Genomic DNA, 17,408 nt, shown 5'->3' with positions numbered 1-17,408 from the left:
AGACCCAAAAGATGTGATCACTTTTTATAAACTGTCCAAGAACACCCTGAGACTTGATAGCCACATTGTTTTTTTCCTTCTAGAGGGAGTTATCTGCAAAATGGTCAAAAACAGCCCAGCCCTTGCCTCTGGTTCCAGAAGGAGCCACTGGGGAATGAGCTGCTAATTGAGCTAAGGAGGAGGCCTCTTCCCTGTTGTCCTCAGACTGATACATGCAGTATCCAGCTTCTCACTCTTATATCAGTCACAGGAACCTTCTAGAACCCAAAGCAAAACCAAAGAATTAAGTTGCAATGGGAGTTCTTCAACACTTGCCTCCAAATGGAGTTTGGCTTCAGGATGCTGTATGGGGGTGGGGTGGGGAGACAGCAGTGTTTTACACAATAGACTTTCATGCCTGAGGTATCAGGGCTTCCAGGTTCAATCCCTGGCACATTTTAGAGTGATGGATGCTAGTGCTCAAAAAAAAAAAAAAAAAAAAGGAGGGGTCAGGAGAGAGAGGAAGAGACTGAATGGGTGGTGTGCCTTATGCTTGGGCGCTTGGGTGGATTTACTGTTGGCAGAGAAACAAGGGTGTGTGGCTAGTGTTTGTGATGCATAGACCATCCTTCTGTCTCCTTGGCTGAACATGTAGGCTTGGTATTCTGTTATTAATTTACAGGCTACTGATAATGCTAGCCCTTACTAATGCCTTCCCTGAGAGCAAAAATTGTCTTATGTCTTGTGTGATCCAGTAACTAAACTTTCTTGAGTCAAAGTTCAAGTACTTCTCCATGCCCTTTTTATAAGGGGATATGCTGTCACAAAGCACTGTGTTATAAATTCTTTCCTGTAACCTCTTGATCATGTAATGTCTTTTATAAAAATAGTAGCATATCCTACTGTCTAGGTACTTAGTAATTGCCTTTAGTCCACTCTTTGCATCAAAGTTGTGTTACACCCCTCTTCTTGGTGGCCTTTTTGTAATTCTGCCCAAATTGCCAGATTTCCAAGACCCCTTCAGGATGATAACTAAATGGGTGCCTTTTGTCCAGGTTCATCTCTGTGAAGTGGAGGGAATGGAAAAGTTCAAAGATAAAGACTTTGCACTTGATGTCAGCACCAACCAATCTATCCTAGTGGCTGTGAAAATGCTCCGAGCAGATGCTAACAAGAATGCCAGGTCTGTCATCCTTTGAGAACTATTTTCTCTTTTTACTTTTTACTAGTGAGTTACAGGATTATAAGATTATAGGGGTATAGTTCCTTACCACTCCCTACCAAAGTTCTGTGCCCCCAACCCCTGATGATAATCACAATAATTCTCCGAGGTCTTAGAGATGGGTTGATTATGTTTTGCTTTGGTGTACAAGTTTATGTGTTTCAGTTCTCTAGATCCCACACAAAAGTGAAGTAGACAATGATAGTTGCATTTTATCTTTTTACTTCACTAAGCATACTCACCTCCAGTTTCATCCATTGGGTCCCAAAGGACATAATACAATCTTTTTGAATTGCCAAGTAGTATGTATTGAGTACATATCCAATAACTTCTTTTTTTAAATTTCTTTTTAAATTTTTTTATTATCTTTATTTGTTTATTAGGTAGAGACAACCAGAAATTGAGAGAAGGAAAGGAGATAGAGAGGTAGAGAAACAGAGAGACACCTGCAAACCTGCTTCACTGCTCACAAAGTTTTCCCCCTGCAGGTGGGGACTGGGGGCTCAAACCCAGGTCCTTGTGCACTGTAATATGTGCTCTCAACCAGGTGCATCACTGAAGTCCAATAACTTTTTTATTTAGTCATCTGACAGTGGGCATTTAGGTTGTCTTCATATTTTTGCTGTTGTGAATAATACAGCTATGATCATGGGGTTGCATATGTCCCTTTAAAATAGTGTTTTCATGTCTTTTGGATAAATGCCTATCTATGAGTGGTATTGCTAGATCATAAGGTATTTCCATTTTTATTTCTTTACAGACTCTCCATATTGTTTTCTGTAATGATTGCAACAAGTTGCATTCATTTGACCAGTGTAACAGAATCCCTCATTCTTCACATCCTCACCAACACATATCAATTCCTGTTTCATTGATGTAGGTCATTCTCACAGGTGTGAGGTGGAATCTCTGTGTAGTTTTAATTTGCATTTCTCTTAAGCATAAGTGAAGTGGAGCATTTCCTCATATGTCTGCACCTCCCATTGTGAATTTCATCTGCAGGGAAAAGTGCATGTAGAAACTTCTGGGCAATTCTTTTCCTCTGGAGGGGGACTCTGTGAGACCTGCCTCAAGTCTCCATGCTTTCCTTTTCTGATGGTCCAGTGTCATCATCTTTGCTCTCCGAAGTGTACATTTCCCACTGCACTGACTCCACATTCACTTCCCAACCACATTTGCTAACACCCAAGCACAGGACATTCCGAATGTGTACTTGTTCAGCATTATACATAGATGTGCTCCTGAATGCCAGTATCTCCTCTTGGAAAACATGTCTTCACACGCATCTTTGCTAAGCCTCCTCCCTGGTTTTCTTTGCATCCCGATTTACTTTCTTATACTCTCTTTCTCTTTTATGCTCTTTTCTTCAATGTCTAGCCAACCCCCCCCAAAAAAAAACAAGAAGCTACTTTTTAAAAAAATTTTAAAAAAATTTTTTAAATATTTATTTTATTTATTTATTCCCTTTTGTTGCCCTTGTTGTTTTATTGTTGTAGTTATTATTGTTGTTGTCATTGTTGGATAGGACAGAGAGAAATGGAGAGAGGAGGGGAAGACAGAGAGGAGGAGAGAAAGATAGACACCTGCAGACCTGCTTCACCGCCTGTGAAGCGACTCCCCTGCAGGTGGGAAGCCGGGGTTCGTACCGGGATCCTTATGCCGGTCCTTGTGCTTTGTGCCACCTGCGCTTAACCCGCTGCTCTACAGCCCGACTCCCAAGAAGCTACTTCTGTATGGCAAAGTGTCCATGGACCTCAAAGCAATACAAAACAAAACAACAAAAGATACAAAGTCCTTTAGAAGTTTTTACAAACTGGCTAATAATATCTTGGACTTTTTCTACATAAATCACAGTCTCCTACCCTGCTTCGTTGTCTGACAGCCTTTTCAATGAAAAAAATGGTGAGTTTATTCTCACCCAGAGAGGCAGGCTGGGTGGAAGCTGGTCATGTTTGTCTTTGTGAAGTTTTCACATCTGGGTAACACCTGCCACTTGTGTTGGCCTGTTCTATCTCATTGCTGTGCCAAGTGACAGAAGGCTAATTTCCAGTTTCACCAATCTGTGTAAATTCTAAAAATGATGATAAGGTTTAATTAAAAGCCTTGTAACTTTTAGAATGTGAAAAGAGGTAAAGGAATGCAGCTGTAGAGGCTTGAAAAAAAGTAAGATTTATTTATTTATTAGAGAATGAGACTCAGAGCATCACTCTGACACATGCAATGCAGAAATCAAGCTCAGGACCTCATGTCAGAGAGTCCAATTGCCTCAGAGTTCACTGAGCCAATTACTGGGCTATGGCTTGAGAATTTTTGTGTGTTGATTACACCATTGATACCATGGCTCAGACGTCTCCTTGGGTCAATTTTTTTAATTCTTTAGATTGAAAAAGGGAGAAAGCAGGTGGGAAGAGAGAGAAGAGTAAAAAGAGATAGATAGTACAAAGAAAAAGAGTGGGGGAGAGACCACATATCACTCAACTACCCCTGGAACTCTTCATATTCAAAAGGAGAAGTTCAGGATGAGAATATGAGTTGGCAGCTAAATTATAGGGCAAGTGTTCACTTTCTAAGCTTTTAATCGCTTCATGAACAAACCAGCTCTGTGACACCTTATGAAAAAGGGAATCTCTTGGGTACACTTGTGATTTGATTTCTAGTAGAAAGCGTCATTGGGCAGAGGGCTTTTCAGCAGTCTAGATCTGGTTCAGCAAATAAGAAACACATTATTATTTATTATTATTATTGCTATTATTATTAGAGCACTGCTCGGCTCTGGTTTATGGTGATGCTTTGGTTTGAACCTGGGACCTCAGAGCCTCAGGCATGAAAATCATTTGCACAACCATTATGCTGTCACTCCAATCCAATAATTATTATCAGTGTGGTGGGCCTTTTGTCAAGTCCCTGAAATGCAGAGCTGAATGGTTCTCAGGAAAGTCATGGTTGAGTAGGGAATGTAATATTTCAGACAACTTCAGGAACCAGTGTCTCAGCTCCTTCCAAGGCCATCCAACTGGAGAGTTGGTGGCCTGGGTTGGACTGAATTTTACTGTGGCATCCTCCCCCTTCCTAGTTCTAACTGACAATTTTTATGTCCCCAAAGGAATGATTTTCTTAAAGAGATCAAGATTATGTCTCGGCTCAAGGACCCCAACATCATTCGACTCCTGGCTGTCTGCATCACAGAGGACCCACTGTGCATGATCACTGAGTACATGGAGAATGGGGACCTCAATCAGTTCCTCTCCCGCCACGAGCCCCCCACTTCTTCTTCTAGCAATGCATCCACTGTCAGGTAAATGTGCTTTATCTTCTAGCTCCTCCTCACATCCATGAGATGAGCCTGAGATCCAAAGGTGGGGTTCATTAGTGTTCAGGGGATGGGGGGAAGGTGAGTGTGTAAGAGATAGTGAAGCAGCTTTCTTTGGGAGAAAGCAAGGAGACTGATTAAAAATAGAGTAAGAGGGAGTTGGGCTTTAGCGCAGCGGGTTAAGCGCATGTGGTACAAAATGCAAGGACCAGCATAAGGATCCCGGTTCAAACCCCCGGCTCCCTACCTGCAGGGTAATCACAGACTGTGAAGCAGGTCTGCAGGTGTCTATCTTTCTCTCCCCCTCTCTGTCTTCCCCTCCTCTCTCCATTTCTCTCTGTCCTATCTAACAACAACGACATCAACAACAATAACTACAACAATAAAAATAAATTAAAAAAAAATAGAGTAAGAGTGATTTGTGGGGTGGTACAATGAATAAAACACGGAACCTTCAAGCATAAGGTCCTGAGCTCAATCTCTAGAATTGCAAGTGCCAGAGTAACACTCTGGATCTCTTTCTCTCATTCTTTCTCTCATAAAAATAAATATTTCAGTTTTTTAACAGTAAGCCCAGGAAGCTGTTCAAACATATACATGAGGGGCCGGTTACAATGTGCAAACATATACAATGTTCAAACATATACATGAGGGTGGTGGTTACAATGTGCAAAGATCCTGGTTCAAGCTCCTGGTTCCAGGATCCTGGCTCCCCCTGTAGGGGAAAAGCTTTAGGAATGGTAAAGCAGGGCTGCAGGTATCTCTCTGTCTCTCTCCTTCTCTATCACCCCCTTCCCTCTTGGCTTCTGGCTATCTCTATCCAATAAATAAGATAATAAAAACATTTTTAAAAGAAATTCTAAAAAAATAATTAAAAAAAAACAAAAGCAAACATATACATGAGGCCCTTGAGTTCATTCCCTGGCACCACATAAAAAAATTAAAAATAAATGAGGGATTGATGTTATAAACCACCATAATATCAATAAAAGTAAACAAGAGTGACCATGATTAAAATGATGGATCTTCAAGTCCAAGATCCCAACTTCTATCCCTGGTATCATATGTGCTAGAGGGAAGCTCTGGTTCTGTGTAAATAAATATTTTTTTTCTTTAATTAGACAAGAATAGAAGGGGTGTGGAGATTGAACTCCAGCATGCTGGTGTCAGCTTACAAATGTGTGCCCTCCTTCCATGGATGATGTTCTCTCTCTCTCTCCGCCTCTCTCTCTCTCTCTCTCTCTCTCTCTCTCTTTCTCTCTCTCTCTGACTTAGTATTCATTTACAAAATTTTAGGATAACAGGGATACAACTCCACACTGTTCCCACCACCAGAGTTCTGGATCCCCAGTCCCTACATTATAAATGACAGCAGTTCTCCCAAGGTTACAGATACGAGTTAACTGTTATTTCTACACTATATTTGTATACATTTGGCCTTTTTTTTTTCCCTAAGGTCTAATCTTCTCTTCCTTTCCAAGTCACACATATAACTATTAATATATCCATATTAATATATCTCCTCCTCCCTCTCCAATTCCCAATGGAGTTGTATTTCAGAGCCCTTTGGTCATCTTAACCCTATCATTTCTCTCCCAGTAAGAGTATGGATCATATTATTTTTGGCATACAGAAAGTGGGAGTTCCAGATTCTGTAATTACTTCTCTACTGACATGGTGTTGACAGGTCAATTCATACCCCCAACCTGTTTCTATCTTTCCCTAGTGGGGTAGGGCTCCAGACCTGTGAGGTTCCAGGACCATTGAAGTCTTCTGCCCAGGGAAGTCAGGATGGAATCATGATAGCATCTGAAACTTGGTGGCTGAAAAGGAGCAAGATATAAATCAGGACAAAAATGATTATTGAATAGGAAACAAAAAGTAGGAGTAGAGCAGATGAGAACAGGGATCTTAGGTTTGAAAGAAGTTAGGAAATTCATTTTAAGCATATTCCTAGAGGCATACTACTATTGTAGTTTTTTGCTTGAGTTTGATAACTAACATGGAGTTAGACAAAATGTTGTCTGAGAAAATGGTGTCAGAGTAGAGAAAAGGGCTGGAAAGTTGGATTAGGACAGAGTAGCTCCCAATCTTGAAAAAAAAATCTATGAAAAAAATGAACTGTTTGCCCCATCCACCTGACCGAAGGCCCATATATATATTTACATTTAGCTCAAGAGCCTTTGTAACCTGAGTCCCTATTGGTCTGAGTTCACAGTTCATGACCACAACTGGGAACATTGCAGGCTTCATTCATTTCAGGACCAGTCTTCCTCAAGTGGCCGGGCAGGATGACCCAGCCTCCCTTTAGAGATGGGCAGTCCCCACCATTGCCACTTTATGGTGAGGGCTAGCATAGATGACTTTCTCTCTTCCGTTGCCTCAGTTATGCCAACCTGAAGTTTATGGCCACCCAGATCGCCTCTGGCATGAAGTACCTCTCCTCTCTTAACTTTGTCCACCGAGACCTCGCCACTCGGAACTGCCTAGTGGGAAAGAATTATACCATCAAGATTGCAGACTTCGGGATGAGCAGAAACCTATACAGCGGTGACTACTACCGCATCCAGGGCCGGGCAGTGCTCCCTATCCGCTGGATGTCCTGGGAGAGCATCTTGCTGGTGAGTACCAGGGCTTGACATGCAAGCCTGGCAGGTCATGTGACCGGAGATGATCTTTTCTGGTCCTAACGATTCTCTTTAACATGTGCCTAGTTTTTCTCAGATCAGAGACATATCTCCTCTGGAAGGGTGCATGCCTTGCTACACATGAGGCCCAGGTTCAAGTCCCAGCACCACATGAGATCTGCCCAGGGGAGACGTCTCTCGGGCACAGAAAACAGTAGGATTCCCATTTTTCCTCTTGTTTTTTCTGTGAGCATTTCTTAAGGATACCTCAGAGCCTAAGGTCTGGCCTTCTGAGTGTTGACTGGAGAATCATTGGGCTTATGACATAACCCTTTCAGCCCTGGAGTGTCACCCCCAACAGAAGCAACCTGGACTGACCATAGGACAAGAATGGTCTATAGGTGGTGTCAGAAGACTTCTTGTCGTCTTTCTAGCTTTAGCTCTTCCTGCCTGGGTAGAGGGCAGAGGGGATTATTCCAGAACATGAACCTCCAGTGTGTCTCTGTTGGAGACAGGTCACTCTGATACTCTTTCCTTTTCCTTTCTCTACCAGGGCAAATTCACCACAGCGAGTGACGTGTGGGCCTTTGGGGTGACCCTTTGGGAGACTTTCACCTTTTGCCAGGAGCAGCCCTACTCCCAGCTGTCAGATGAACAAGTTATTGAGAATACTGGAGAGTTCTTCCGAGACCAAGGGAGGCAGGTAAGACCTGTGGGGCTGAGTGAGTGTGGGCAGGGTGACCTTACCAGATGGAGAAAGGCAAGTTTTGGCCTGACAGATAGCTCACACCACCAGCAATCCAGGACATATGGAAGACCCAGGTCTCAACCCCCAATGGTGGGTGGGGACCACATCAGGCTCCTGCCTAACTCAGAGGTCCCAGGGAACAGAATCCTCTCTCTCATGTTCAGGCTAGTCCTCCATCCAGACTTGGATGGATGGTGTGTCTTCCTGGTTGGAAACCCTAAGAGCAAAAATACAAGCTTGAAGTGAATGTGGGATTTATTAGCAGTGGCTAAAATTTTTGGCTTGGACCAGCTGGCAATGTTTCTAGACTTACACATTCAGAGAGGACCAGGCACATCCCAAGAAGCCTCTCTGGCCCAGCTGGCTTCCCTCAGACTCGAGAAAAACCTTGGTTTCCAAGTAGACAAGGGTCCCCAGTTCCTAGTCAGAACAATCCAAGCCTTCTGTGGGTGGCTCCATTGTTGAAGTTCCTGTGAAATGTGGGACCTGCCAGTTGTTGGCAGTCCCAATAATGAGTCCCTGGAGCAGCCACAGCACAGATGTGGCATCTCAAGAGGGAAAATGGGTCACAGCTGGGGAGACAGAGTGAGCTCGGGCAGGAAATGAAAATGGATCCTCTGTGGCTTCAATTGAGCCAAGCAAGCAAAAGACAAGTAAGTTACAAGAGCTCATAAAGTTTGGAGACAAGGAAGGCTGGCCCTGGGATGTCATTTTATCTTGAACCCCACAGTTATATTATTTGCAGGGGAACCTCAGGTTACTCTTGTGGTGATGAAATCATTACCCTTGCACACTGGCAGAGAGCAGATCTGCTCTCTGCTGTCTAAGACAGGTGAGTTGTTTTATTCAGTTAACAAAGAAATCACAGTCATTTGCCTTTTCTTCCTGTCACTTAACAGCAGAGTGTATAAGCAGTTACTGGGGAAAACCCCACTTCTTACTACATGTGAGACAAGTTGGGTTAGGAAGAGTGATTGGTTAATGATTAATGCTAATGTTGGGCCTATGTACAAGTCAACCATCCACATGTGGTACTATGACTGAAGGAACTGGTGGTGTAAACACTTGCTTTCCAATCTGAGATGCCCTTTTTGCTTACATGTCATATTTTTTGTAGTTTAATGTGGTGCTGGGGGTGTGGATCTAGGGTCTAGTGCATGCATTTACTTCTAAGCAGCCTCTCTGGCCCAGTTTTTAAATTATATATTCTTAGAGAAAGTGAGATGGACATAAACACCAAAATATCCATGGAGTTCCCTTGTGCATGGTGTGCATGGTGCTCCATGTGACACCAAGGATCAAATCCCTATCTTCATGCATGGGAGACACATATTCTACCATCTTCCGGCCTCTGTTTCCTTGTCATCTTTGATAATGATAGGGACCACAAAGTCCTGCCCCAGATTCATCAAAATGACAAAGGATCTGGAAAGAGATAGCAATCTGAATAAGAACAGACCCCCTACTTATTTTGGTTTTCATATTCAAGAGGGTGGGAAGGGTCCAAATCAAACTGGTGCAACTATTCTTACTTCTTTCCCCTCATTTTAATATCCCCCCCTTTTTTTGTTGCCATTCTTGTTTCCAAAGACTTACCTCCCTCAGCCTGCCATTTGCCCTGACTCTGTGTATAAGCTGATGCTAAGCTGCTGGAGAAGAGACACCAAGCACCGGCCATCATTCCAGGAAATCCACCTCCTGCTCCTTCAGCAAGGGGTTGAGTGATGTCATCACTGCCTTCCTGTCACCTTACAGTCCTGGGACCTCCTCCCAGGATCCACCACTCCAGCTGGACATTCAGTGGACCCAAGAGACAAAGGCTCCTTTGCTTTTCTCTCTATGTCTCTGGTATCCCTCTACTTCTTATCCTGACCCATATATACTCATGTATTTTTTTTTTTATATTAAAGAACTAAAAACAGAAAAAAAAAAAACAACCTAGGACAGATAAAAAAAAATCTAGTGAAGAAATTGCACTTGATAGACTGGAGTGTTGAACAGAAAATCTTGCAAATGAGGTAATTTATAAAGGTCACGCTTGTGTTTATAAATGTGCAGATCTGATATGACTGTTTTCCATGTCTCCTTTGAAAAGTTTTTCAGAGAAGAGAAGAAAAACTTGTAGGGTAATGTCTTAGGAAACAGGAATTCACACTTGAGGACAGCACCTGGTGACTGTGGACACTTGGGTAGAATGGTATTTGCCACTGAGCCCAGAAGGCTGGTTTCCTCATGGAACTGAGACCTATACTTTCCTCTCCTATCAGAGGAGATGGTCCAGACTTGGGAAAGTTTTCTTTCCTATTCACCCATGGACAGCAATCAGAGTTGAGGTCTCTCAAGCAGCAATGGATGTAGGAGGTTGTGTGCAACAAGACTGAATTGAGAGGAATTGTGACTTTGCAATGAAAGCAGCTGATGTATGCATGACTTCTGGGCACAAGGAAAGCAGCTAACTGGGACAGGTCCAAAATGTGCCACCCCTTTGTTAAATCTACACAGGGCCCTCCTCATCCTCCCACTCAGGTGTGTGTGTTTTAGCATGAACCAGAATTTGAATCAGGAAAGGATGTTGCTGTGGCAGCCCCAGCAGAATCACCTGTGAGATCCATGAATATGGGATTGGATTTCTCAGATGTGAACATCAGAAGACTGTGTCTAAGAGATCAGATCTATTTTGAGTATTTCGAGGGAAGTTCAGGGAGATTGATTTACTCCTGAGATGGCATTTGTCACTGAAAGAAGCTAAGAGGTGTAGACTTTCAAACTCAAGATGGATGTCTGTATGAAGTGATACTGGATGCCCTTCTGACCCTGACCACTTGATTCTGCAGAGGCTAAAATGGAGGGAGGTCAGATAAGAGAGTCATCCAACCCACTGCTTTGTGGACACACCAAGATGTTCTGGAGAAGGTCTGAGAATAAGAAAGGACTACAGAAGAGAAAGTGTGAGGCTCTGCTTTCAGAATTTATGGGGGCTGTCCTATAGTCCAAATGAGTCATTCTCCCCTCCCCCAAAGTGGATTCTGGATTTCAAATTCCATGAGTCCTGAGTTAGTAGAAGTAGGAGAAGGGAATCTCTGATTCCTGTGGAGGGAAGTCAAGCAAAGTTTCCAGAATGTGGTTTCCAAATGGAGAAGAAAAAGCCATGACCCCCTCGGTGAGCATCATTTGCTTTCTCTCTGTCCACTCTCTACACGTAGTCTCTGAGAAAGCTGAGTGTTCCCCCTCCGCCTTCAGCCTCACCTCACACAGCAGAAGCAGAAGCCCCAGCCCTCAATGCTCACTTCACGTGTTCTCCTCTTTCTCGAAGCAGACACCCTCTCCTGACAGTTGTCCTGTACCTCTGGGCTTCCTCAGGAAGAACGCTGGAGGGATCATTGGTTTGGAAGGCAGGACAACATCAATTCACCCAACCAAGTATGCCATCTTGTACAGGCAACTTTGTCTCTCTGAATGTTTATTTTGTCATCTGGGCAGTGAGGACACTGGGGGAGCTGGTCTTGATGTACCTTTCTGTTCTGGTATGTTCCTTGTTCTCTGGGTGATTGGCTCTGTCACTGATGGAGAGCCAGTGATCTGGCCATATCTTCACAACACTGGTAAGCAGAAGAATTTATGCAGGAAGATAACTGTGGATTCACAATGAGACCTACCAGTGTCCAGTGTTGAGTGGATATTTCTACATCTGTGCAATACTCAGTGTATGCAGGACCAGGTGTGTTCACTTACTCTGCAAGAACTAACACTTAGCCTTCAACATCAGTGCTATTTCAGAGTACTCCGAAGAAGCAGAGCAATCAGCTACATGGACTGTAGCCTATTCCTGCCTAGAGCTGTGATCTTATTGGACCTCAGAATTGACTTGAATGTTTCTGGGGAGCAATAAATCTGCCATCTGCAGGCTGGAGACCTGGCAAGTGGGTGGTGTGCAGTACTGAGTTTGGGGGGTCAGGGTAGAGAAGGCTGCTGTCCCAGCCCAACCAGGCAGACAGAAGAGCTCCTGTTCTCCTCTCTCATTTTTCCTCTATTCAGGCCTTTTGATACTCTAGAGGCTCCCTGTTGTTTTATCCAATCTACTTATTTAAATGTTCATCTCCTCTAGAAATGCCTCCAATAAGTCTGTTTAACTGAACACCTTGAAGCTCCATCAAACAGACACTTAGGAAAGAAAGGCTGGGAGTAAAGGCCACAGCCTCTTCCTTTCACCCACCCACCCCTAGTAAGGCTCTCTCCAGACTGCACTGTGACTTCTTTGGAGGCAAGAGAAACTAATATAATTTCCCCTTCCTTTGCCTAAGTGTTCTCCACTTATTTCTTCTCACTTCACAATTATATATATATATATATATATATATATATATATATATATATATATTCCATTAAATAAAAGTAGTGTGCCTGAATTGCCTTGATTCAGAGGAGTAAATCTACTGTGGGCAGTTGCCAAGTGTGTCTTAACCCATTCAGTTGCCCTTCCTGAGATGCAAAGTCTTCAGACTTCCATACTGATATATAAGTGAACATTAACCTGATCAGATGCACAGAGCTTGGCAAAACTGATCTAAAGACCCTATAGAGTCCAAGGGGAATATTTAGCATACAGAATTTAAGAGTAGCTCAGCTCTGAAGCAGGTGAATAAAGCTAGGACTTACTTAGAAAAGGAGATGAGGGAAAGGAAGAGAGTTTGTTAGCTCTATAAGGAATTGGCCTCTTGGTAATTTTGTGTGGAATAGCTCACATCCAGGTTGTATTGGGGGTTTGGTGGATTTGAATGCATACTTTCGCTGGTTAATGTGTCAGCAGCTAGGTCAGAATCTGAATGTGCTATGCAGACAGAAAAGATCTTGGGATCCAAGTGAGAAGGCACCAAAAGGAGAGGTAGTTTTTAATGCTAGAAAAATTGAATCCAAATGTATAACTCTGTATAGTGAGCAATGATTTTGTGAAGCAGTTTAAACTGACATGCATGTAATGGATGTAGAGGGGGTGATGAGGGAAGAGAGGTGATGGAAAGCAGAGAGTGTGTTAAGAAGGGCTGGGGCAGGGGTTACAATTAGTGAGATCAAAGCAAGTGGACTTGTGGAGGGTCTCTTCTGAAATGTGACAGCAAATCTCTGGAAAGAGGAGAGAGAGATCTGTAAAGAAGAGAGATATCTCTGAAAAGAGGAGAGAGAGAGAGAGACAGACAGGCAGACAGAAGTGAGGTTTCCTAGAGATGAAAGATACAAAGAAAAGAAATTCCAGAAGAGAGGGATAACCAAAATACTAACTTTAAAAAAAGTAGTCAGGCTGGGGCAGGGGTAGATAGCATAATGGTTATGCAAAGAGACTCTCATGCCTGAGGCTTCAAAGTCCCAGGTTCAAGCCCCCACACCAACATAAGGCAGAACTGAGCAGTGCTTTGGTTTAAAAAAAAAAATGTAGTCAGGTGCAGAGGATGAGCTAGAAGGGAGCTCTGGAGAGTTTTAAGAAAGGAAGAGTTCCACCATGAATAGGAAAACCCATGGGCAAAGATCAGAGAATGATTTCTCATTTCTGAGGAGGTGGGAGAAGAAAGCAACTTGAATCTCTCTTTCTGATATGCTTCAGGTCTGGGTTCTCATGGTGGTGAGAAGAAATCTACTCTTGGACTTGGTATCCCAAGTGCCACTTTGGAAACAAAGACCTAGAAAGGAGAGACACATGGCCAATCACAGATCTCAGCTGTACCTGCTTCTGTGAATAAAACTTGTTTTAAACACTGCTGTGCTCAGAATGGTCCCAAGGGAATAATGAAACAGCAGACTGAAGCTAGAAGAGGCTAGATCTTGTCTGGTGTGTCTGCACAGGGGCCTGCACCATGTTGGAGCCATGTGTCCTTCTTGCCACCATCCTGACTTCCCACAAAAAAGCTAGGGTGCAGGCCCAGCCATATGTTTTGAATAGAATAGAACAGAGAGAGGTAATGAGATGAAGATGTTCCAAGCAAATATTCTGGAATCACATCTGTTTTGCCCCCAAACTAGAAAAAAAAAAAAAAAAAGACAGGAAAAGGCCACAATTAAGACTTAAATCATTCCCAATGTAGGATCTGGAAATCTGTGGTCCTAAATTGAAAGTATAGACCTGCAATTTACCAGGTCAGTGTATTCATCACTGATTCTGACCTCTGGCAGTAATCAGGTAAATCCCTAAATGTTCCTGGAAGTTGTCATATAGATCTATGCTGTCATATAGTTCTGGGTTAAACATCAACATTATTCTAGAAGCAGGTGGATGACTTTTTCACTCGGCAAATGTCTCAATGCTGAATTGAAAGGGAAAACTTTTATTATTAAATTTGGTGGTTTTAATATTTTTTTACTGCCACTAGCATTATTTGAGGGGACTTGGTACTTTCTTGATGAATCCACCACTCTTGGCAGCAACTTTTTTTGTTGTTGTTTTTGATAGAGATAGGGAGAAGTTGAGATGGAAAGGGGAGACATAGAGGGAGAGAGGAAAGGAGACACCTGCAGCACTGCATTACCACTCTTAAAGCTTCCTTTATGCAAGTGGGGACTGGGAGCTTGAACCTGAGTCATTGCACATGGTAACAGGTGTAGTCTACCAGGTGTCCCACTACCTGGACTCTGATGGGTGAGTTCTTACATAATCCTTCCCAAACCCAGACAACTGACATTGATACAGTGTGATTCATTTAACCACAGACCTTCCCCTAGTTTCACCAGCTTTCTACTTGTACTCATTCAGTTGCTGGCATGTGGCCCTGCTTGGATGCAGTGGGAAAGACACTATCTAGATCTGCACAATTCTAAAGCAATTGTAAGAAATGAGTGAATTCCTTGACCACCTAGATAGGCTCCCCATTTCTGACCTACTTCAGTTGTTCAACATTTGGAACAATTCCAAAACAACCTAGAAGGATCAAGCAACATGAAAGGCAAATAGACCTTCCCAGAGTTTGCTGGCTAGAAAACTGACCATAGGAGAAAATTCTAGTTGGTTCTTACAGGTGAATAGCAATTATGATGGTGATAAAGAACATCATTGAGAATAAGTCATGTGGTCCAGGAGATGGTGCAATGGATAAAGCACTGGACTCTCAAGCATGAGGTCCTGAGTTTAATCCCCAGCAGCACATGTATCAAAGTGATGTCTGTTTCTTTCTGTCTCCCCTCCTATATTCTCAATAATGAATAAAATCTTTAAAGAGAGAGAGAGAATGAGAATAAGTCATTATTTGGAAGCAGAACTAGGTTGCATTTCACACAGGAACTTGTGCAAAGAGTAGAGTGCAATGGCAAAGTTCCTGAACATGTGGCAGATCACTCTTTTCATAGAAGTAGATAACTTGTATTTTCCTAAATATCTGCTCTTAAAAGGGCTAACAACCACAAGACCAAACAAAATGCAAACACAAATTTATTTTTGTGTGACATGACAGTTTTGTGATAGCATTTGAAAGATGCCCTCTACGAGACCACAAAATGTTGACCACAGGTCCTGTAGCATGTCTTGATAAATATTTGTTGAATGTTGTTTTGGGGTGAAGAAAAGATAAAATGAGATGATTGTTACCTAGGCAATTTTTGGAAGAGAAAGAATCAAGGGAAAATGAATTTGCTGTAGAGTAGAGGCTTTATCTTTCAAATGAAAAATGAGGGGAGGAACAGGAAAGTGTACCTGAGAAATTCATATTCCATGTGTGTTTTCTTTCTGATGGTAGAATTTATCTACGTAAATATCTTAGTAAGTGTCTCTGAGATTCTCAGACAACCATGCAAGGAGGAGCAAGGACCAGACTCTGACCCCAAGCCCAGCCCATTCCAACCCAGTTTTCAGCTACCTGTTAGTGACTTCTTGGGCCTCCCAAGACAAAGGAGCTAGCAAGAAGGAGAGCTTAGCCACACTCACAATGGCACAAAGAGGAAGTATGTACAGTGACTCTGGAGAGACCACTGTGGGATAAGAAGCCTCTGAAAAAAATAGGCTTAAAAAACCTTGAAAATTTGGAGGATTTCCTGTAAACACACGGAGAGATCATGATATAGCCTACCCAATGTAAGCTGTTCACTATTTACAGTGTCTGATTATGTTCTGTTGCTTGGTAGCTTTTCCCCAGAACTGAGCATCTGAAGCAATATGGCGCTGGCTTCCTCCAGGAGGAAACATTCAGGCCTTGTTTGTTCTGCAGGCTCTGCAGGGCAACATGTCTCATCAAAGGGTCAGTAGGCAGCCTGACTTAATTTCTGCTTACCTGTCATAGGATATGTACAAGTTCCCTGCATTAGAAAAAGAAAAAAATACCAATTGTATATTTTCTTGCCTTTATTTATTCTCTGTATGTCAGATGAGAATTGTAAATAATAACAATTAAAGAAACATGCTGCTGACTTCTCCTTTTATTTTTTCAAACAATTTTTTATCTGTGATTAATAGTAGTCTACAAGATTCTAAGATTACAGGACCAAGCAGTGGTACACCTGGTTGAGCTCACACATTACAGTGCACAAGGAACCAGGTTAAAGCCCCCAGTCTGAAGCTGTAGGAGAGAGGGGTGAGAAGCTTCATGAGTGGTAAAGTGATGACCCAGGAATCAAGCTTGTGGTGACAGGACAATTCAAATCTTTATTCATCCTAGCTTCTCAGAGTCGGGCGGCAGCACATCTGGTTAAGCCACGTGGTGCCAACAGCAATGGCCATCGTCAGCCTCTCGGTCTGCACGCCTGTCCTCCTCCAGTTCGGGACACCAAAGAGACAAGACAGAAATGGAAGTGGCTCGACAATATCATACACTGTGAGGAAAGGGGCAGAGAAAAATGGAAGGGGTTGGAAAGGTATGAATTTCCTTAGCAACTGTTGGGAGGGTTTTTGTTGCGAGGGTTTTAACTGGTAGGATTAATAAAAATACCCTGGAGGCATGAAGGGCCTTGAGGGTAGAAAGAAGATAGGTCAAAGGAATGGAATGGGTGGGGATCTTTCAGGCAAAACAATGGTTTTGTAGCTAGGCCATAGTATAGGGGAATGTAGGGTGGAGCAGGCTTAAGGAATGCTAGCTCCGGAGGGAAGATGCAGGATGTTTTTGTGGGGGAGGGAAGACTTACATGGCCGCCAGCCTTTTGAGGTTTATGTGTCCCCCCTTTTTGCTCAACCCCTCCGGAGAGAGAGAGAGACTTAGCAGGTGAACTCACCTCTCAGGTCAAGTTCTGCCAGGCTCCACCACATCCCCACAACCTCCCTACAGTGAAGCAGTATAGCAGGTGTCTATCCCTTTTCCTCACTCCCTCCTCCTAACCTCTCAATTTCTCTCTGTCTCTTCCCAGTAATAAATATTTAAAAATAATAACAAGGGCCATGTGGTGGCAGACCTGCTTAAGCACACACATTACAGTGCACAAGGACCCAGATTCAAGCCCCTGATCCCCACCTGCAGGGGGAAAGCTTCATGAATGGCGAAGCAGGGCTGCAGGTGTCTGTCTTTTTCACTATCTCCCTCTTCCTTCTCAGTTTCTCTCTGACGATCCAATAATAAAATA

At 43.0% G+C, this 17,408-nt stretch overlaps 1 protein-coding gene and 1 long non-coding RNA gene across 5 annotated transcripts in view; both read left to right on the top strand.

Moving 5' to 3' along the window:
• Positions 1-16,265, top strand: part of LOC132540421 (uncharacterized) — a 216,491-nt gene extending 200,226 nt beyond the window's left edge. Inside the window, exon 2 of the long non-coding RNA XR_009551614.1 lies at positions 13,288-16,265. This is a non-coding gene — a long non-coding RNA (uncharacterized LOC132540421). The remainder of the gene's footprint in view (positions 1-13,287) is intronic.
• The window catches only part of DDR2 (discoidin domain receptor tyrosine kinase 2), a 158,776-nt gene extending 142,511 nt beyond the window's left edge, over positions 1-16,265 (top strand). For 3 of the 4 annotated variants that reach the window (XM_007533311.3, XM_060198096.1, XM_060198097.1), the window contains 5 exons: positions 1,035-1,162; positions 4,305-4,496; positions 6,898-7,132; positions 7,692-7,841; positions 9,477-16,265. In XM_007533311.3, the coding sequence (XP_007533373.3) occupies positions 1,035-1,162; positions 4,305-4,496; positions 6,898-7,132; positions 7,692-7,841; positions 9,477-9,611 (840 nt within the window). In that variant the 3' untranslated portion in view covers positions 9,612-16,265. The remainder of the gene's footprint in view (positions 1-1,034; positions 1,163-4,304; positions 4,497-6,897; positions 7,133-7,691; positions 7,842-9,476) is intronic. The other variant, XR_009551612.1, reaches the window with a different exon arrangement.
• Positions 16,266-17,408: the final 1,143 nt, after the last annotated feature.

The sequence above is a fragment of the Erinaceus europaeus genome, chromosome 9 (genome assembly GCF_950295315.1).
Source record: "Erinaceus europaeus chromosome 9, mEriEur2.1, whole genome shotgun sequence".
In the NCBI taxonomy this organism is placed as follows: domain Eukaryota; kingdom Metazoa; phylum Chordata; class Mammalia; order Eulipotyphla; family Erinaceidae; genus Erinaceus; species Erinaceus europaeus.
This window is presented reverse-complemented; position numbering and strand designations above follow the sequence as displayed.